This window comes from Protomyctophum parallelum (assembly GCF_964188405.1).
Source record: "Protomyctophum parallelum genome assembly, chromosome: 9".
Taxonomy (NCBI): Eukaryota; Metazoa; Chordata; class Actinopteri; order Myctophiformes; family Myctophidae; genus Protomyctophum; species Protomyctophum parallelum.
Genome location: NC_139706.1, coordinates 48,999,517 through 49,022,713, shown reverse-complemented (window position 1 = coordinate 49,022,713; position 23,197 = coordinate 48,999,517). Strand labels below are relative to the sequence as shown.

General features: G+C 44.8%; 1 protein-coding gene across 1 annotated transcript in view; it reads left to right on the top strand.

Moving 5' to 3' along the window:
* Window positions 1-1,271: 1,271 nt before the first annotated feature.
* The window catches only part of LOC310863924 (leucine-rich repeat and fibronectin type III domain-containing protein 1-like protein), a gene marked incomplete at both ends in the record, with an annotated part of 41,118 nt that continues 19,192 nt past the window's right edge, over window positions 1,272-23,197 (top strand). Inside the window, 10 exons of the mRNA XM_083772459.1 lie at window positions 1,272-1,278; window positions 1,920-1,945; window positions 2,029-2,054; window positions 2,141-2,166; window positions 2,254-2,279; window positions 2,373-2,406; window positions 2,498-2,743; window positions 16,053-16,204; window positions 20,652-20,905; window positions 22,739-22,982. Of these exons, the coding sequence (XP_083628585.1) occupies window positions 1,272-1,278; window positions 1,920-1,945; window positions 2,029-2,054; window positions 2,141-2,166; window positions 2,254-2,279; window positions 2,373-2,406; window positions 2,498-2,743; window positions 16,053-16,204; window positions 20,652-20,905; window positions 22,739-22,982 (1,041 nt within the window). The remainder of the gene's footprint in view (window positions 1,279-1,919; window positions 1,946-2,028; window positions 2,055-2,140; window positions 2,167-2,253; window positions 2,280-2,372; window positions 2,407-2,497; window positions 2,744-16,052; window positions 16,205-20,651; window positions 20,906-22,738; window positions 22,983-23,197) is intronic.

Below are 23,197 nucleotides of genomic sequence, written 5' to 3'. Positions count from 1 at the left end.
ACAGAACTAACGAGTCGTGATGCGGCCCCTCCCCCTTCACACACACACACACACACACACACACACACACACACACACACACACACACACACACACACACACACACACACACACACACACACACACACACACACACACACACACATTATAATGTGTGTCTGGCACCGTTCCTCATCTCGTGCAAGAGACGCCACACACCAAATATATATATATAGAAGAGAGTTACTTGTTGTGGAGGCTATATATTGTCTTCCATGAAAAATATTTCGAAGCGACGTTAAACTCTGCATGGCTCATTTCCGTGCGTCACAGTCAGGGACCCTGCTGACGAGTTGGAGGTTACCCTGGTCCCTACCCAGGGGGGCAGTCAGACAGATATTTTGTGAAGCCTGAAACTCCTGAAAGTTCATATAATGGCCTGTTGTGGCGCTGTCACTGGACCCAGAAAAACCCATAGCCCCATAGAAGTCCATGTATTTGGGCCCAACTTCACCTAGACTGTATTACCTTAATAAACATGGTCATGAATACTTTCTGCTTCCAGTCACTAGTTTAAAGTCTAATTTCTAATGTCATAATATTCTTTTGGGAAAATTATGGTCCCATTTATTAAAAACATTACCATAAAGTTGCGTATGTTCTGAGGGGCGTGGCTACCGTTACAGTCTATGATCGGGATCCCCCACCCACTCGAGTCAAAATAAAAACCAACGGAGAAGAAGAAGGGGGGAAGTCCCGCCTCGTTGTCTGGGCCAGCCAATGGCCAGCTGGGCCCAAACGGAACCAGCCAATCTATAAAGATGGCGACTTACAGTGCAAGGAATAACAGGCTTCATTTTACGTCCATGTTAGACCCGGGGAACGCTTTGTCCATATTTTTTACAGTCTATGTCCCTACTACACTACTGCATAATAACAGCACTGCATTATCTCATGCAGATCGGCTACTCTGCCGTTTGTGAGGACGCTCACATGGGCGCGCGGAGCCGCAGAGAGAATTGTTATTATGACCTGAGATCAGATTCATACGAGGTTTCCACTGGACACACACACACTGGTCTGATGAACCCATTCTGACCTGAGATCAGATTCTAAAAATGTCAGTCGTTCTTCGATTTTTCAAAAATAGCAGACCTACAAGCTTGTAGATCTGCTATTTTTCAATAGGTAAAGCATAACATGATGCTAACACCAAAATGGGTTCCAACCCTTGGCTTTTTTTGGCACATCATATGCCCCCCCTCGGCGTGCGTATTGTGCGTGCGTGAGAAATGGCGGGTGTGGCGTGAGTGCGTGTGGAAGACGTCTCATGCGTGCGTCTCACGCTGAATGCGTGAGAGTTGGTATAGGCCTGAGTATCACGTGGTTTAGCTATAGTGTGTGTGTGATTTTGTTAATTAACCTGGGTTTATTTAGTTGTGAAATGATTGGAATGCTGTCAATTAAGAACAAACTCTGAATGTATTATTATTATTATTTTTTTTGCAGTTTCCACCCCGCCTTGTCATGAAGTAAACAGTCAATTCCACCTTCGACTCTTGTCTTCATTGTCTGCGGTTTATCTTGATGTTAAAGTGGCAGTCCCATACACTGCCAGGGGCGGCGGTGGCTCAGCGGTAGAGTGCCTGGATGGTAACCGTAAGGTTGCCAGTTCGAACCCTGTGGGCTCCTCCCAGAGTTACTGTCGAAGTGTCCTTGAGCAAGACACTGAACCCCTAATTGCTCCCGATGTGCTTGTTTGGTGCCTTGCATGGTTTCCGCTGCCATCGGTGTATGAATGTGTGTGTGAATGGGTGAATGTAATGCACAATCTCTGTAAAGCGCCTTGGATAAAGGCGCTATATAAATGCACCATTTACCATTTACATAGAACATTACAGTCTCTATAACGTCCCTGTGTCCTGTGTTTCCCCTAACAGTGTGTCCCGTGGACCAGGTGTCCCAGGTGGGAGGAGGGGGGTCTAGGTGATGGAGTGGCTGTGGTTCTGGTGGTTCTTTAACGTCCCTGTCCTGTGTTTCCCCTAACAGTGTGTCTCCTGGACCAGGTGTCCCAGGTGGGGGGAGGAGGAGGGTCTAGGTGATGGAGTGGCTGTGGTTCTGGTGGTTCTTTAACGTCCCTGTCCTGTGTTTCCCCTAACAGTGTGTCTCCTGGACCAGGTGTCCCAGGTGGGGGGAGGAGGGGGGTCTAGGTGATGGAGTGGCTGTGGTTCTGGGTGGTTCTCTAACGTCCCTGTCCTGTGTTTCCCCTAACAGTGTGTCTCCTGGACCAGGTGTCTCAGGTGGGAGGAGGAGGAGGGTCTAGGTGATGGAGTGGCTGTTGTTCTGGTTCTGGGTGGTTCTCTAACGTCCCTGTCCTGTGTTTCCCCTAACAGTTTCCCCTGGACCAGGTGTCCCAGGTGGGAGGAGGTGGGTCTAGGTGATGGAGTGGCTGTGGTTCTGGGTGGTTCTCTAACGTCCCTGTCCTGTGTTTCCCCTAACAGTGTGTCCCGTGGACCAGGCGTCCCAGGTGGGAGGAGGTGGGTCCAGGTGATGGAGTGGCTGTGGTTCTGGTTCTGGGCGCTGCTCCTCGTGGCGCTGCCCCTGGGCGGCGGGGTGGAGGCACAGCAGTGTCCGAAGCGCTGCATGTGCCAGAGCCTCTCGCCGTCCCTCGCCATCCTCTGCTCCAAGACGGGCCTGCTGTTCGTCCCCAGCGCCATCGACCGGCGCACCGTGGAGCTCCGGCTGCAGGAGAACTTCATCACCGGTAAGCAGAATCAGAATCATAATAATCATAATAATAATAATGTCGTCTCGGGGAAAAAACGCAGTTTAGGCCGTGTTGGGACCCATGAAAAAGTGCTTAGAAAATGAGTTTCGTTCCCATGTCAAGCGAACTACGCATTCAATGCATTTTTTCATAGATAATACCCTTCTAGACTTTGGGTTAAAAGTTCTACTCATAATATCCTGCTGTTTTTTTTTTAAAGCCATAAATGTATAAACAGTGTATAACCAAAAAACGAAAATCTTGTGCTGCTGTTTTTGCTTGTAAAATGTGTTTTTGGCAACACAAAATCTTTCTCAAATGTCAAATGCATATACTTAACATCTGAAACAAGTATTGGTGCCTTTAGTTTACTCATATGTGAATTTAGATCATGTAATGTAGCATATTTCTTAAAGAATATGCTTCAACTTAAGTGTTTGCCACACAGTACAATGAAACCTACACAGTAAATTGTGCCAAGAGCTTATGTTTCATACCTGTTTCAACCTACTGTGTAATGAAAGGTAGAAAAGAAAATCAGGGCACCTTGGACCAAAATGGCAGAAAATCTATCCAAATGTTACCACGCCCCCTAAATTGCAATAATGCAAAAAATGCACAAGACTAAAAATTAGGTACTAGAGGTCAGAATGATTACAACATAATTGTATGAAACATTTATTTATTTACAAGTACCGCAAAGTGTCACAGCATCTGTCATTTGTACACCCCCCCCCCCCCCTGCCAAGGAAATATATGAAAATACAAAATAGCATACAAATGCCTCACAATAAAACCTTCTGTTGGCTGTGTAAGTAGTCTGTGCTGTTTGCATTTATGCATTGCATTTAAATGGATGTAGGTAGTGTGGCAATTCTTTATCATCTTAATAATTCTTGAACAAAACAAGTAGTAGGCCTACATGGTAACATGTTGGGTTACTCATCCCTATCACTTTCATCAGTCATCATCCCATGTACCTCTTTCTTCTGTTTCTTTTGACACATTTTCACAGTCCTGGCAGTGACATAAATCAGTGCAAGACAGTTTTGCAGACATACATGAACATCTTTCAGTCTCACATTTGCTTTTTTTTTTACAATTACAGTGGACTACCTGCAACACACTATCAGGGGCAGGATTTCTAGTCATCCATGTTACTGTTAACTCCCCATCCTCCATGCCCCATCCACTGCCAATGGGTGAAGGAGCACACATCCTACTAGTCAGAGAACGTCTCATCACTGCTGCTTGGTAGTTTGCCCTTTTGCAATGTTGGTGGAGAGCATCACTTGTTGGGGGAATGGACAGTTCTGGCAAAGCTGATGATGCCGTACAGAATGATTTGTACCTTGCATCATTCACGTTTTTGGCAGATGATTGGCCATACAGGTAGCACACATATTTGCTCAGTGTGTTGAAAGTTGACTGGTCAAGGTTAAAACTGCTGCCAAGATGAACCTGCTTGGCTTACCTCAGTTGACTCAAAGAATGCCAAAGAGGTAACCTAAAAGTTCCTCAGACAGATTGAGGCGCAGCTTCCTCAGTGTAAGCAGAAGTCTCTGAGTATCACTAAGTGACTGTTTTGCAGGAGGTGGTAAACTTGGTGACACAAAATTGAACAACAACATGAAAGTCCTGTGAAGAATTTCATTTTGCTGTCATCAAATTCTGAAGGATCAAGAGTACGATGTTTCAACTCACTTTCTAATTTGTTGACTTTATCCCTAAGTGATTGACATTCAGCATTTAAAGATTTAATCTGTTCGTGTAATGAGGCAATGTCATTTTGTGTTTCCTCTGTCTGGACCCCAATGCCTGGGACTTCAACAACAGTCTGTACCTCTGCTGTACTTCGATCAGTGATGGAGGTGAAACCAAATAACCTTGGCACGTAGTCAGGATGTAGAGGATCATCACTCTTTTCCCCTTAAATAACAAAAACAACAAAAACATTTACTAGAAATATGATATTAATTTGTTTACATATATGGGGTGTTTTCACATATGTCCTGTTTCAGACATCAGCCTCAAAACAAACTCATCCGGGACGGGGCTGCCAAATCATTGTGAGATTATTTTTTTACATTAACCACTGGAACAATAGCATCCCTATTCTGGAGGGAACATTTGCAGAAAATAGCAGATCTACAAGCTCACAACATTGTTGGTGTAGAGCAGGGGTAGGCAGCTTTAACCACGGGTGCCAAGGGTGACCACTGGCACACACTGGCAATGCCAGTGTCTCACTCTAATGCCAGTCTGGCATTAGAGTGAGAGAGGATTAGCCTGCATGTCTGTAACTGTGTACAAATGGAACCAATGGACCCCATTGGACCCCAAATGGACCCTTCTTAGGAACCAAATGGACCTTACAGGTCTGTAACTCTGAGAGATGGAACCAAATGGACCCTTACAGCCTGAGTGTACAAATGGACACATGCAGGTCTGTAACTCTGACACTATGGGTCCATTTGGTTCCATTCGTACACTCTCAGAGTAAGTCCATTTGTGCAATAACAATCAAACGTTATGTGGGTCCTTGAAAAAAACAAACAAAAAAAGTTTGATATTAAACCACTGTAGTGGTTATCAGTGGACTCTTAATGTGTCATATAAATCAGTGTCATACGATATTCTGAGGGAAACCATGGAGACTTAACATTCAGTAACTGCAGGGTGTGTTGATCAATAAGAACATTAACATTAAAGTCTTTCCACGGACTCACGTAACATGTTGATGAGTAATTACTCCTGACCAGATCTCTTTCAGGGGAACGGACTATGTTAATCCACTTCTTGGTCCACAAGAAGAGAACTCCGTTAGGTTCGTTTAAAACGGGACATTGTGTGAAAAGGCCCTTTTACATTGAACGTATGGTTTTACAAAAAAAGCAACATACCTGGTGGTCCTGACACAAAGTGAAAGTGGCACCCGCAAATCCATGTAGCCCTGAAACATGACTACATCGGCGAAGTGCAGCGATCCATTTACTTCTTTTTTCTTTACATTTCGGCAGTCTGTAAAAGGATAGCTCCGAGTTCTTTTTTAATCTGTTTGTACAGTCAATCGCACAACGGCTCTTTCCCATTTTCCCAGTTTAGAGAATGAAAACAGCGTCGCAACAGTGAGTTGCTAGGTTGCTATGGACAACAAAAAGTTCTTCCGCATACGAAGACGTTACGCGCATACTCAAGGGAATAAAGCGGCTACGCGATTGGTCCACGTGACCAAAACCACACCACTCCCCTTGCACATATTATTACGCCTTGTAAGAAATAGTCCCGTCTTAGATCGCGGATTATAAAATAACTGCAGCGTCGGACGAGTAGAACTTTTTTATTTAGACTGTCTACCTATAAATCTCTTTTATGGAGAAAAAATTGTGTAGTCCCCCTTCCGTGGGAACGGACCTGAACGAAAAGGGACCTCACCACACGGCCTAGTTGTTTTGTTTGTTTTTTAACCCTGTAAGACCCGGATTAATTTCTACTTGCAAAAAAGAGATTTCAACCTTACTACTACTTTGTACTACCAGGAATTAGGTTAAAAATATATGTAAAAAAAATAATATATATATATATATATATATATATATATATATATGAAAATGTTATGCATAATATAATAAATAAATAATTTACATTTGGGGGATAACTTTCACAATAATGAATAAAACATGTTCTAGACATTCTAATGATCACAAAAAAACATGTATTACAATTATTTTACTTACTTTTATTAGGGTTAAGTAAGTAAAAATAATTCCAAATTGCAGACATTTTTAATTTGTGTGAATTTCAGCCTCTGTGGGGGGTAATTAAAGGACAACTTTAGTTTTTTTTCAACCAAGGTTCATGTTTTAGGTTGTTATTAGAGAAACTAAAAGATGAGTGTTAATCTTTCATTTGCTGCTTTCTTTCGTTTTAGGGATTTTAGCTGTTTTTGACAGGGGGGGGGGGCATTCGAGCATGGGGCTAAATATGTATTTTTTTACACAATTTTATGGTGATTCCTTTTTTTATGGTTTTCTATAGTCCTAATAAACCCCAGGAAATTACATCTGGCCACAAGATCACAGGATCTACTGAATGTGAAGGTAGCCTACTGGGGGAAGGCTTATACTGTGTGTATAGGCTCAATGTGTCAGTTTGTCTCATTCAATAGATCCTGTGATCTTTTGTGGCCAGATGTAATTTCCTGGCGTTTATTAGGACTATAGTAAACCATAAAAAAATAAATCACCATCAAATTGTGTTAAAAAATACATATTTAGCCCCATGCTCGAATGCCCCCGCCCCCTTGTCAAAAACTGCTAAAATCCCCAAAACTAAAGAAAGCAGCAAATGAAGAAAAATGAACACTCACCTTTTAGTTTCTCTAATAACAACCTAAAACATGAACCTTGGTTGAAAACAACTAAAGTTGTCCTTTAAGTAAAAGTGTAGACGTGCCCAGCAGGGCAAGTAGCATATAGGAGTGTGGGAGTTATATCTTGTTTTATTTAACGTTTATTTAACCAGTATAAAAACACATTGAGACTGCCTCTCTCTTTATTTAACCAATTTAACAACACATTGAGACTGCCTCTCTTTTTTACTAGTGGGATCTGGCCAAGAGGCAGAAATAAAATGACACTTCAAAACTACATCGTAAATATGATGAATATCTCATTATAGAACAGCAGATAAAACGTCCATAACACACCTCAAAGTACCTACAGTATGAAATAAATACAATACATTACTGAAGTCCTAATGTTTTAGTGGCAGGGCAAAAATACACAATATACACAATCTAAACCGACATAATAATATCCACACATGTGCAGGTGTTGGACTGTACATCTAAAATGATCCTTTTGAAACGTCTCGAGGGAACTTTCAAAGCCAATTTTAGTCTGGACTGTCGGTCGTTCCACAAGCACCAGGGGTCCAAAGAAAGGCCAGGCATTATTTTTACCCCCCTCGGATTTGAATGCTGGTACTACACACTACACACTGCACACTACACACTACACACTACACACTGCACACTGCCCACTGCACACTGCACACTGCACACTACACACTACACACTGCACACTACCCACTACACACTACACACTACACACTGCACACTACACACTACACACTGCACACTGCACACTGCCCACTGCACACTGCACACTGCACACTACACACTACACACTGCACACTACCCACTACACACTACACACTGCACACTACACACTACACACTGCACACTGCACACTGCACACTACCCACTACACACTACACACTGCACACTGCACACTGCACACTGCACACTGCACACTACACACTACACACTGCACACTGCACACTGCACACTACCCACTACCCACTACACACTGCACACTGCACACTACACACTACACACTGCCCACTGCACACTGCACACTGCACACTGCACACTACACACTGCACACTGCACACTGCACACTACACACTACACACTGCACACTACACACTGCACACTGCACACTGCACACTGCACACTACACACTGCACACTGCACACTGCACACTGCACACTGCACACTGCACACTGCACACTACACACTACACACTGCACACTGCACACTGCACACTGCACACTGCACACTGCACACTGCACACTACACACTGCACACTACACACTGCACACTGCACACTACACACTGCACACTACACACTGCACACTGCACACTGCACACTGCACACTGCACACTACACACCGCAGCCAAGCATTTGACCTGAGGTTGAGACCATTTTGGATCAAAGTCCAATTTGGACGAGATGTGAGACCGCGGGTCACCCAGAATGGCTCTATGAATGCAGATATGCTGTGGGTGCTGGCGGCGTGTTTCCTCCTCCGCGTCATCAGTGCCCATACCCGAAGGCAGGGTTGGCGAAAGGGCCTTTCTGTGTGGAGTTTGCATGTTCTCCCCGTGTCCCCTAGGGTAGATACCCTCACATGTTCTCCCCGTGTCCCCTAGGGTAGATACCCTCACATGTTCTCCCCGTGTCCCCTAGGGTAGGTACCCTCACAAAAAAACATGCAGTAATCCTGGTCTCTAAACTGCCTCCCCCTGGCCAGCCGGGGCGCCCGATGGAGGGGAAAGGAACTGGTTGGAATAACGTGTTCCTTCCACGCGCTACGTCCAACCAGGGAAACTCCCCCCTGTCAGGTGTAAAGGAGCAACTTGGACACTCAGGCATGAAGGAAGCATGAGTTCAAGTCCGTTGCTCTCCCTATGTCCCCCATATATGGGGACTAGGTTGGTCTCCCCTTGTCCCCCATATATGGGGACTAGGTTGCTCTCCCCTTGTCCCCCATGGGGACTAGGTTGGTCTCCCCTTGTCCCCCATATATGGGGACTAGGTTGGTCTCCCCTTGTCCCCCATATATGGGGACTAGGTTGGTCTCCCCTTGTCCCCCATATATGGGGACTAGGTTGGTCTCCCCTTGGCCCCCATATATGGGGAATAGGTTGGTGGAGGGTGTGTAGAGCCCAGGATCACATTAGATGATTGACACAGGGGTGAAAAATGGGTTACAAAATCGTGGGATAAAAAAAATAAATAATAACTAGCATCTGTCTGTCAGTAGAATATCTGTGCAGTGAAGCTCTAATGAGTATGATGAGTATACAGTACACTATAGAGTGCTACTGTATGTCTACATAAAATGATATCTAAATTGCATACGTTATAATTATGAAGGACCCACTAGGCTGTTTGAGATGCTGCCCCATGCATGGAGAGCGTTTCCGCAGCCAGTCTCAAAGCCACTAGAAACAGACTGCAAAAAAAGCGTCTTCCCCCAAACAATCGTCAGAGACATGAACGAAGTGATAAGAACCAAAGCGAAAACCAGCAGAGGAGAACGCTAGCCCCCCCACCCCACCCCTCGCCCCCCCCCCCCTCTTGCACTATCATGATAATGCACTCGTGCACTCTTTATTCTCGTTTGCTGTGGGTTTTGTTGTTCTGAATGTTATTTGAGTGTTATCTTATCTTCGCTGCTGTTACATTGTCTGTAAGGAAGCCAAAACAAAACATAGTTTTACTCTCACGTTACATCTGTACACAAGATGGAACAATATTAAAGTACAACCTTGAACCTACAGTGTACGCCTGTGAGATCGTCAAAGCTTAGTGCAAGTGCTAATAAGGCAAGTGCTATACGGGGCTACTTTACTTTTGAAGTTTTCGTTTTTTTTCTTAAATGGTAAATGGTAAATATTGCTTTTATACAGCGCCTTTATCCAAGGCGCTTTACAGAGATTGTGCATTACATTCACCCATTCACACACACATTCACACACACATTCATACACCGATGGCAGTGGAAACCATGCAAGGCACCAACTAGCACATCGGGAGCAATTAGGGGTTCAGTGTCTTGCTCAAGGACACTTCGACAGTAACTCTAGGGGAGCCCGGGTTCGAACTGGCAACCTTACGGTTACCATCCAGGCACTCTACCCCTGAGCCACCGCCGCCCCGTGATAGCCAAGATAGCCAAGGCAACACAACCTTAACTAAAGATGGAGTGCCACCATTTTTTTCCCACCCTAAAACATGATTATCAGGTATTATTACAATATAAGGGGGAAGAACTTTTTCAAAAAAGTGTACAGTATTTGGTAAAATATTGTTTTTATATGGACACGCCCACCAGTTCATTAAGTATGCCTGGTTTGCCTGGTGGTGGGTGGTGATGGGTGGTGATCCACCTGAACTGAAGCCACACCCACAGCTGTAGTTGTATGATAAAGGGGGGGGGGGGGGGGGGGTTAGGGGAGGGGCTGATAGTGTGATGTCACTATATCACTGTTTATTTCATCGGCCCGTTTGACTGTCAAGGGTTCAGCCTCCAGGAAGAAACCCTAAATACAAAGTTAATACACCATTGCACATAGAAACGACTCCGGGGTGTCTAATGAAGTACTGTCACCTCATAGACACATGACAAACTGGAAAAATACAAACATTTGTGGCACTCCATCTTTAACCCATTCTGTACGGGAAACCATTTTGGTATTAGCATCATGTTATGCTTTAGCTATTGAAAAATAGCAGATCTACAAGCTCATAGCGCGCCACCGAGTGGCGCGCTACGAGCTTGTAGGTCTGCTATTTTTGAAAAATCGAAGAACGACTGACATTTTTTACAATCTGATCTCAGGTCAGAATGGGTTAACTAATTCTCAGTCGTCGTGCAGTGAGAAATAGCAGAAAGAGCATTTTCTCAATTCCTCCAAAGCATTATTATTGATTTCTAAAGGACCAAAAAAACAAACAGAGCATTTTATCTCTCTTTTGTTCCACATTGATCCCATTGTCTCTCTTTCACGGAGCCTCATAATCTGTCAGGACTTTGACATAAAAACGAGGCATAAATGTCAGTTAGTTCAGATCGGCGCACAAAATAATACAAAAAAGACAAAAAACAAAACGAAATAAAACTAAACAATGCACCGCCGACACCGACCGTGACACTGCATGCCTTCCCCTGGGCCGCACTGCAGTGCTCATTAAATCCAGTTTCGATTTGTTCTTGAAAGAGTGTTTACCCCTGCGTCTGTTTGATATCAGGGAGCACACATCGACCTGAGTCTAGATGCCAAGAGGCTGTTGGATCTCAGCTCTTAGAGGTTATCATCACGTTATATTCTCTGCCACTATATAAAGCAACATTTGGCTGGTTATAAAATAGGCTTCTTCGGGACAGATTTGAGGTTTATTATATTGTCTTATTAAAAATAATTATGGCCCTGAACCTTATGTTACACAAGATATACTGTATTCAAAAGTCAGATCTTTTTGTGCACAGCTGCATTCTGGGACCACACCATTAGCTTTAGAAACGGGTAGATTCATTCTGGGACCTTATACCATTAGCTTTAGAAACGGGTAGATTCATTCTGGGACCTTACCATTAGCTTTAGAAACGGGTAGATTCATTCTGGGACCTTACCATTAGCTTTAGAAACAGGTAGATTCATTCTGGGACCTTACCATTAGCTTTAGAAACAGGTAGATTCATTCTGGGACCTTACCATTAGCTTTAGAAACAGGTAGATTCATTCTGGGACCTTACCATTAGCTTTAGAAACAGGTAGATTCATTCTGGGACCTTACCATTAGCTTTAGAAACAGGTAGATTCATTCTGGGACCTTACCATTAGCTTTAGAAACGGGTAGATTCATTCTGGGACCTTATACCATTAGCTTTAGAAACAGGTAGATTCATTCTGGGACCTTATACCATTAGCTTTAGAAACGGGTAGATTCATTCTGGGACCTTATACCATTAGCTTTAGAAACGGTTAGATTCATTCTGGGACCTTACCATTAGCTTTAGAAACGGGTAGATTCATTCTGGGACCTTACCATTAGCGTTAGAAACGGGTAGATTCATTCTGGGACCTCACCATTAGCTTTAGAAACGCGTAGATTCATTCTGGGACCTTACCGTTAGCTTTAGAAACGGGTAGATTCATTCTGGGACCTTATACCATTAGCTTTAGAAACGGGTAGATTCATTCTGGGACCTTATACCATTAGCTTTAGAAACGGGTAGATTCATTCTGGGACCTTACCATTAGCTTTAGAAACAGGTAGATTCATTCTGGGACCTTATACCATTAGCTTTAGAAACGGGTAGATTCATTCTGGGACCTCACCATTAGCTTTAGAAACGGGTAGATTCATTCTGGGACCTTATACCATTAGCTTTAGAAACGGGTAGATTCATTCTGGGACCTTACCATTAGCTTTAGAAACGGTTAGATTCATTCTGGGACCTTACCATTAGCTTTAGAAACGGGTAGATTCATTCTGGGACCTTACCATTAGCGTTAGAAACGGGTAGATTCATTCTGGGACCTCACCATTAGCTTTAGAAACGCGTAGATTCATTCTGGGACCTTACCGTTAGCTTTAGAAACGGGTAGATTCATTCTGGGACCTTATACCATTAGCTTTAGAAACGGGTAGATTCATTCTGGGACCTTATACCATTAGCTTTAGAAACGGGTAGATTCATTCTGGGACCTTACCATTAGCTTTAGAAACGGGTAGATTCATTCTGGGACCTTACCATTAGCTTTAGAAACGAGTAGATTCATTCTGGGACCTCACCATTAGCTTTAGAAACGAGTAGATTCATTCTGGGACCTTACCATTAGCTTTAGAAACGAGTAGATTCATTCTGGGACCTCACCATTAGCTTTAGAAACGGGTAGATTCATTCTGGGACCTTAATTACCATTAGCTTTAGAAACGGGTAGATTCATTCTGGGACCTTACCATTAGCTTTAGAAACGGGTAGATTCATTCTGGGACCTTACCATTAGCTTTAGAAACGGGTAGATTCATTCTGGGACCTCACCATTAGCTTTAGAAACGGGTAGATTCATTCTGGGACCTTAAATACCATTAGCTTTAGAAACGGGTAGATTCATTCTGGGACCTTACCGTTAGCTTTAGAAACGGGTAGATTCATTCTGGGACCTTACCATTAGCTTTAGAAACGGGTAGATTCATTCTGGGACCTTACCATTAGCTTTAGAAACGGGTAGATTCATTCTGGGACCTTACCGTTAGCTTTAGAAACGGGTAGATTCATTCTGGGACCTTACCGTTAGCTTTAGAAACGGGTAGATTCATTCTGGGACCTTACCATTAGCTTTAGAAACAGGTAGATTCATTCTGGGACCTTACCATAGCTTTAGAAACGGGTAGATTCATTCTGGGACCTCACCATTAGCTTTAGAAACGGGTAGATTCATTGGTACTCCTGAGGAGGACAGAGTGTCTCTAGTGTGTGATTTGAAAGTTAATTCATCTTTTGTTTTACTGCCCCATTATATGAAGAATTAAGACATGTATTCGTTTGTAAAAATGACAACCATCTGTGCTATAACCTTTTCTGGTTTAGAGGACTATGAAAAACTGGAATATTGGTTTTAGGAAAGGTATTTTTGCTTTAGCAGACTTTTTATGCAAAGCGTGGGAAAAAAGGCAGAATGTTTTGTTTGTGTAAAAAAAATAAACAAAACAACAACAACAACAACACAAACCTGTTTGTTGTACACAATGCAATATTGAAGCAATGATATGGTGTGTCCTGTACTGTAAGTCCATGTGGGCTGGGCGCCTTTGGTGCATGACACAGAAATAAAGAATCTATCTATTGACATTATTCCATTCTGAACGGGAACCCATTTTGGTGTTATAGCATCATGTTATGCTTTAGCTATTGAAAAAATAGCAGATCTACAAGCTCATAGCGCGCCACTGAGTGGCGCGCTACGAGCTTGTAGGTCTGCTATTTTTGAAAAATCGAAGAACGACTGACATTTTTTTAAATCTGATCTCAGGTCAGAATGGTGTGTGTCCACTAGTGGAAACCGAGTATGAATCGGATCTCAGGTCAGAATGGGTTATATGAATGCAAAAAGAGGGTGAATGGTGGTAGAGGAAATCAACAAAATTATATTGTCACACAACGTGCTGTCGTCGCCTTGCCAACCGTGGCGCCGCATGGCTGAAGAACAATCTAATTAACTGTCATTTGGAGATGTCAGTTAATTTATATTAACCTGTTTCACGCCTCTGTGTTAAAGAATAATATAATTAGCCTCCTCGCAGTTGGCCTTTGTACGGCAAAGATGATCATAATGACATAGTAATTCCTGACCTTCTCTTTTCACTAAAAGGACAGGAACTTGCTGCAAAAGCACAGTGGTCAGAATCTATTGGTATAAAACACCTGGAAACGGAATCAGGGGACAGAGATGGTTGTTTATAGGATGTGTGTCTGTCCACAGCACCTCCTCTGAGACCCAGACAGAGATGGTTGTTTATAGGATGTGTCTGTCCACAGCACCTCCTCTGAGACCCAGACAGAGATGGTTGTTTATAGGATGTGTCTGTCCACAGCACCTCCTCTGAGACCCAGACAGAGATGGTTGTTTATAGGACGTGTCTGTCCACAGCACCTCCTCTGAGACCCAGACAGAGATGGTGTAGGAATAATGAGAGCTAAATCGAGCCGCTGTCCATAAAATGACACCTTACCGCTGTAACACTCCTCTCCTCCTTTGCTGCTCCATCCTAACTGTGGTCTCTCTCTCCTCCTTTGCTGCTCCATCCTAACTGTGGTCTCTCTCTCTCCTCCTTTGCTGCTCCATCCTAACTGTGGTCTCTCTCTCCTCCTTTGCTGCTCCATCCTAACTGTGGTCTCTCTCTCCTCCTTTGCTGCTCCATCCTAACTGTGGTCTCTCTCTCCTCTTTGCTTCTCCATCCTAACTGTGGTCTCTCTCTCCTCTTTGCTGCTCCAGCCTAACTGTGGTCTCTCTCTCCTCTTTGCTTCTCCATCCTAACTGTGGTCTCTCTCTCCTCCTTTGCTGCTCCAGCCTAACTGTGGTCTCTCTCTCCTCTTTGCTTCTCCATCCTAACTGTGGTCTCTCTCTCCTCCTTTGCTGCTCCATCCTAACTGTGGTCTCTCTCTCCTCCTTTGCTGCTCCATCCTAACTGTGGTCTCTCTCTCCTCTTTGCTGCTCCATCCTAACTGTGGTCTCTCTCTCCTCCTTTGCTGCTCCATCCTAACTGTGGTCTCTCTCTCCTCTTTGCTGCTCCATCCTAACTGTGGTCTCTCTCTCCTCCTTTGCTGCTCCATCCTAACTGTGGTCTCTCTCTCCTCTTTGCTGCTCCATCCTAACCGTGGTCTCTCTCTCCTCCTTTGCTGCTCCATCCTAACTGTGGTCTCTCTCTCCTCCTTTGCTGCTCCATCCTAACTGTGGTCTCTCTCTCCTCTTTGCTGCTCCATCCTAACTGTGGTCTCTCTCTCCTCCTTTGCTGCTCCATCCTAACTGTGGTCTCTCTCTCCTCCTTTGCTGCTCCATCCTAACTGTGGTCTCTCTCTCCTCCTTTGCTGCTCCATCCTAACTGTGGTCTCTCTCTCCTCTTTGCTGCTCCATCCTAACCGTGGTCTCTCTCTCCTCCTTTGCTGCTCCATCCTAACTGTGGTCTCTCTCTCCTCCTTTGCTGCTCCATCCTAACTGTGGTCTCTCTCTCCTCCTTTGCTGCTCCATCCTAACTGTGGTCTCTCTCTCCTCCTTTGCTGCTCCATCCTAACTGTGGTCTCTCTCTCTCTCCTCCTTTGCTGCTCCATCCTAACTGTGGTCTCTCTCTCTCTCCTCCTTTGCTGCTCCATCCTAACTGTGGTCTCTCTCTCCTCCTTTGCTGCTCCATCCTAACCATGGTCTCTCTCTCCTCCTTTGCTGCTCCAGCCGTCCGGAGGAGAGACTTCGCCAACATGACCAGCTTGCTCCACCTGACGCTCTCCAGGAACACCATCAGTCAGATCCTGCCTTCAGCCTTCAGCGACCTGAGGCGCCTCAGGGCGCTGCACCTGGACTCCAACCGGCTGACCGTCATCAAGGTAGGACTGTCGATACATACATACATACATACATACATACATACATACATACATACATACATACATACATACATACATACATACATGCTCATGCTTCTAAATTAACGTACTCTTCTTGGCAGTTGACCTTGTTTTCCATAAATATAACATACTGACTGATCTGCATGTACCTTCATATGTGTTCCCTGCTGGCTCGATGCTGCTGTTCATTATTATCACATGATTATGCATGCTGGTATTGCTGGTTTGTTTTTGTTTTGTTTTTTTTGCTTATAGTAACATGGTCTTATTGTGCAATGGGTATATTTCTCCCCATATGAACTCTGCTATTTAGGGTTGAAACCAGGGGGGCAGTCAGCCAGATATTTCGTGAAGCCTCATTTGAAATCGGTAGTTCATATAATGGCCTGTTGTGGCGCTGGACTGGACCCAAAAAGCCCCATAGCTCCATAGAGGCCCATGTATTTGGGCCCAACTTCACCTAGACTGTATTACCTTAAAGGTATATTCAGTGATTTCACTTAATTCAAATATCACTTATTTTTTTGTTTTGTTGTGATAATCCTCCCTACTATAGAGTGTGCTGGCCATATAAGGAGTTCCTCCCTGTCCCCAGTTAACCCCTGGGGGTCAAAAAACCTTAGGTTTCGTTTTTGACTCTCTATCCTGATTGGACGAAAGGCTGGGTCCCACAGCCAAAAACGAAACCTAAGGTTTTTTGAGTGAAATCACTGAATATACCTTTAATAAACATGGTCATGAATACTTTCTGCTTCCAGTCACTAGTTTAAAGTCTCATTTGGGTTATGGTCCCATTTATAAAATAAATGACCATAAAGTCGCGTATGTTCTGAGGGGCGTGGCTACCGTTACAGTCTATGATCGGGAGTCCCCACCCACTCGAGTCAAAATAAAAACCAACGGAGAAGAGGGGGGGAAGTCCCGCCTCGTTGTCTGGGCCAGCCAATGGCCAGCTGGGCCAAAACGGATCTTGAAAGATGGCGACTTACAGTGCATTAGAATGCAAGGGATGTCAGGCTTCATTTTACGTTCATGTTAGACCCGGGGAACGCTTTGTCCATATTTTTTACAGTCTATGGTTGAAACAGTGGGGTGGGAGCTATCTTTGGGAGAGCTTTTGTTCTGTTTAGTTTAGTTTAGTTTAGTTTAGTTTAGTTTAGTTTAGTTTAGTTTAGTTTAGTTTAGTTCTGTTTAGTTTAGTTTAGTTTAGTTTAGTTTAGTTTAGTGTGTATGGTTGTACTGTTGTATTGTTTTGTGAACTGTATTGCATAATGTATCTGTGTTGAGGACCCCCTCTAAAATGAGATGCGACATCTCAGGCTTATCCTTTCAATAAAGGTATATAAATATATATATATACATTTTATCAGCGATACGATATGTATCACGATACATGGACGATGTTAGTTCATTATGGCGATACGATGCAATGATTTGAAATCGATACAGTAACGATTTAAAATACATTGACATTATTTTAAACTATGTAATTAAACCCCTCTTTTTCTTTTTTCTTCTAAACATTGCTAAATACCACGCACAGAAATGTAGTATTGATACAATCGATTATTTGCATTTAGCAAAACGATACGATACCGATTATTTGCATTGCAAAACGATATGATACATAGTCAATGTTGCCGTTTTCATTTCGATATACTTCGATTCTTGAAATTAAAATGGATGTTTCGATGCCGTTACTACATCGTTGCACCCCTAGTATGCATTAATGTTCTGCGGAAATAGAAGATGAATAAACTCTGACTTCCCCCCCCCCCTGGGGGACCCTTAAGTTAGTACAGACCCCTGGGGGGACCCTAATCCACCAGCTATATAAAGGGTGTATAAAGTGTCTCATGAATGCATAGTCTCAGACTCCACTAGTCGGACAAGCTGTGGTTTGATCTGATCGATGGAACGAAGGATATATGATGGATGGTAGAGAGAGAGAGAGAGAGAGAGAGAGAGAGAGAGAGAGGGAGAGGGAGAGGGGGAGGGGGAGGGGGAGGGGGAGGGGGAGGGGGAGGGGGAGGGGGAGGGGGAGGGAGAGGGAGAGGGGTCAGAGAGTATCATTTCAATCTATAACCACTCTGGACTGTCATGGCTTCTCTCTCTCTCTCTCTCTCTCTCTCTCTCTCTCTCTCTCTCTCTCTCTCTCTCTCTCTCTCTCTCTCTCTCTCTCTCCCCCCCCTCTCCATTCCTTTCCTCCAGTACGAGCATGTCAAGGGTCATTTTCGCTTGAATTTGGCCCAGACCGGCCCAGCCCACCACAACCAGAGCGCAGATAGCAGAAACTCTACTGCCCGCTCCGTCGAGGCACAAACAAACATACAAACAAGCCCTAATAATACCACCACTTTTACAGAACAACATAAACGATACAAACCAACAGAAGACAACAACTACACAACCCTTTGTTTGCTCTCACAAGAATGATGCTGGCAAAAGGATTCGAGACAGAAGAGGGTTTATTTGTCCCTCACTGTACAGTACAGGTACAGTGACATTATCATGATGGCAGAATGGCAGCACGCCCGGACCTTTCCTGGTGGCCTGCCGCCTATTGGCCTAACTGCCTGTCAAAAAAATAAAAAATAATAATAATAATTGTGGCCCCCTACGGTCGCTGCCCACCGGGAATATGCCTGGTACGTCCTATGGCTGTCATGGTCTGTCGCTCTACAGACCATGTCTCCACATCAGCCACTCCCAGAGGCGCAAGACGGACCGAACGCTAGGGGGGGACAAATAGCGGCGCCGCAAAGCGGCGCCGCCGAAAAATCCGTCCCCCCCGTCCCCCCCACCACCCTAGGGGAGGGGGGGATGGGGGGGTCTAACCACAAAAACGTGGGGTTATGGTTAGGGTTTGGGGTCGGACTACATAGAGGTTGTTCCAGTGACTCAATGTACATACAAAACTGCGTTTTGGCACAGTTATTATTATTATTATGAAATACCTGGCTGTGATTCCTCCTCCTCCCCATTTGTCTCAAAACGTAAAAGTTTAACCACATTATCAGCAGCGCCTCGAACAGGTCAAAACTCACTGACCATCTGATCTGTAAGTTAGCCTATCCTATATAAAATGTACAACACCTGGGAAGTTTTCAGGAGAGGATGTTTTAACATCAACATATATAGTTAGTGTTAAACCCATGCAACTCGAGAGGAAAGAAAAACCTGCAGCGCCTTACCTGCATGTTGACAGTTGTGCTTATTTGCTTAATAGCTGCGTGACCGGCGTCGATTTCCCCAAATCCCCCAAAATAATAATATAATTCCCAAAGTGGGGTCCGGGGACCCCCAGAGGTACAACTACATGATAGTTTGTGGCATGTCATGTGGACGCTCTCAGTTTTTTAAATTAACATTGATTATCAATTATCACCGCTAGACATGGCATTACAATAGGGTCCGTCCGAGCTGTATAAATCTTCTCTTATGGGGGTCCTTCTCTTCTCTTCAAATGGGGGGGGGTCCGCAGGCTAATACGTGTCCATTTGGGGGTCCTTGACATGAAAAGGATAAAGTAAATAAATCCATTCATCTACTGATCGTCTGACGGTGCCAAAGTGGTGCGTGACACCAAAAGTGGTGTCCTATTGAATTCTGTTCCTGTATTATTAGAATCATTACAGAGTGCAAAGCACATTGGGTCACTGATTGCGGTGTAACAACTCCCAACTTCAGAAAGTTGAGAGAACGGGCCAAACCATTTTGGGATTTAAACAGGGGTGGATCAAATATATGCTTCAAAATATATCGCGTTTATGAACGCAGGATTTCAAAAGTATTACTCCTAAGATAACTTTGGAGCCAGGGGGGATACAGGGGGGGACCCCCCCAGCCAGGGGGGACCCCCTAACTCATCTGGGGGGGACCAATGTGACGCTGGCAGGGGACGAAACCCCTCCGTCCCCTACCTTATTGCGCCCCTGGCCACTCCCCATTCTCCATTCCCTCTCTCAGGCCTTTTGCCACACTCCCTCATTCACACTCCCTCATTATCCCCACAGTGCCATGCCCCTTTCACACCTGAGGACACTTCTCCAATCATCCTGCTCCCCCATAAGACTGGACTCATTCCACACAAACACTGCCAGTGCATACACTCTGTTCCTGAGATGTTTCCGTGCAGTCCTGTCTTCTCCGTGTGTCTCTGTGAGATTTTGGTATTTTGGACATTACTACTTGGGCTTCATGTAAGGTTTGCTTTTTGAACTGATTCGTAATCCTGTTTTGAGTTTAAACAAGTTTAGCTCATGCGTCCTTGAGTTTTCTGCTTGCTGCTTTTTGTATTTTTTGTGTAAGCTTTACCCTTGTTTTGGAATTAATAAATAAGGTAATCTGAACTCTCTGTCTCTCTCTCTCCCTCTCCCTCTCCCTCTCCCTCTCCCTCTCCCTCTCCCTCTCTCTCTCTCTGCAGGACGAGCATTTCAAGGGCCTCACCAACCTGCGCCACCTGATCCTGGCCAACAACCAGCTCCACTCCATCTCGCCGCACGCCTTCGACGACTTCCTGCCCACGCTGGAGGACCTGGACCTGAGCTACAACAACCTGGCCGAGGTGCCCTGGGACACGGTGGGCCGCCTCACCAACGTCAACACCCTCAACATGGACCACAACCTCATTGAGAACGTCCCCCAGGGCGTCTTCACCAACCTGCACAAACTGGCCAGGTGAGTCTCTTCATGAGAGGGTTTGATTGGGGGGGGTCAAATCTACTAATCAAATGATTCCGGAGCGCAATTTTAGTATTTTTCCAGTTTGTCATGTGTCTATGAGGTGACAGTACTTCATTAGACACCCTGCAGTCTACTGTATGTGTCTATGAGGTGACAGTACTTCATTAGACACCCTGGAGTCTACTGTATGTGTCTATGAGGTGACAGTACTTCATTAGACACCCTGGAGTCTACTGTATGTGTCTATGAGGTGACAGTACTTCATTAGACACCCTGGAGTCTACTGTATGTGTCTATGAGGTGACAGTACTTCATTAGACACCCTGGAGTCGTTTTTATGTGCAATTGTGTATTAACTTTGTATTTAGGGTTTCTTCCTGGAGGCTGAACCCTTGACAGTCAAACGGGCCAATGAAATAAACAGTGATATAGTGACACCACACTATCAGCCCCTCCCCTAACCCCTCCCCCTTTATCATACAACTGCAGCTGTGGGTGTGGCTTCAGTTCAGGTGGATCACCACCCAATCACCACCCACCAGGCAAACCAGGCATACTTAATGAACTGGTGGGCGTGTCCACATGAAAGCAAGATTTTAACAAATACTGTACACTTTTTTTGAAAAAAAAATTCTTCCTCCTTAATAATATAATAATACCTGATGATCATGTTTTAGGGTGGGGAGAAAAATCGTGGCACTCCATCTTTAATACCTAATAATAAAAATAAAATAAAACATAAAAAAATGAATGAGCCACATGAGGACAAACTGGCTCCAATGTGGATCTGGGGTTTCCAGTGACCAGCCTGTGAGGTCAGTCCCCTTCCATATAGAGCAGGGCTGGGCAACTTTGACGATGGAGAGGGCCACTATATTTCCACACTCACTCCTTATAGGGCCATATATTACTGTCGTAGCAAAAATACGTAGCGCTGCGACGCGTTTTGAGCTTGTAGATCGGCTATTTTTTTGCAATATTCGAATTTAAATCTTGAATTTTTGCTATTTTTGAATTGGTATCCTGAAAATTAACATTTTTATGTATTTTCAAATGCCTGAGCATTGAGCTACTAATTTAGACTGAAGTAAATAAAGCAGGTCATGTTTGCATGTTGTGGAATTGTAAACAGCTGGAACCAATATTATATCAGTATTCTGACATGAACCTGAGGGCCACATTAAGTGAAGGTGGGGGGCCGCATGTGGCCCCCGGGCCGCCAGTTGGCCACCCCTGATATAGAGTAAGAATCAATTAGCTTGTGAAAGTCCCGACAGGAGATCATCTTCTGCTGAGCCTGCTCTGTCACCAGTTTGGCAACACTGGTTGCCAAGCCTGCATATTTCCAGCCTATAACGTGGATTCATTCACAGTTGCTTGCCTGGTTTGGTTTTTGGAGGCTCTGCTTAGCTTATTTCTGTCACGACAGTTGCCACCACTGGCAACAACAACCCATAACATCCCATCGTCTGGCACGGCATGGCTATAGTCGAGCAGTTCTGATTGGCTGCCTCGTCTCCAGCCATGTTGCCTCAGAATTCTTTAGGGTCACTAATTTGAGCATAACAGCGGAGCGCAGCTAAAGAGTGGCATAACGTCAGCAGCAGACCCACAGATGATAACAATAAAGCAGCTGGTAATTAATTGATTTAATCAATTTGGGCTTGTTCATCATGATGATGGATGCTATGTGATGTGCCTTACAAACGCCAAATAATGCTGACAATTGCTGGTTTGTTTTTCTCTCTCTCTCTCTCTCTCTCTCTCTCTCTCTCTCTCTCTCTCTCTCTCTCTCTCTACCCCCCCCCCCCCCCCACCCCCCCCCAGGCTGGACATGACCTCCAACAAACTGAAGAAGATCCCCCCCGACCCGCTGTTCCTCAGGATCCCCGTCTACGCCAAGTCCAAAGGCTCGCCGCACTCGTCGCTGGTGATGAGCTTCGGCGGGAACCCTCTGCACTGCAACTGTGAGCTTCTCTGGCTGCGCCGGCTGACCCGCGAGGACGACCTGGAGACCTGCGCCTCGCCGCCGGACCTCAGCTCCAAGTACTTCTGGACCATCCCTGAAGAGGTACGTATGGGTGGACCTCAGCTCCAAGTACTTCTGGACCATCCCTGAAGAGGTACGTATGTATGGGTGGACCTCAGCTCCAAGTACTTCTGGACCATCCCTGAAGAGGTACGTATGGGTGGACCTCAGCTCCAAGACCTTCTGGACCATCCCTGAAGAGGTACGTATGGGTGGACCTCAGCTCCAAGTACTTCTGGACCATCCCTGAAGAGGTA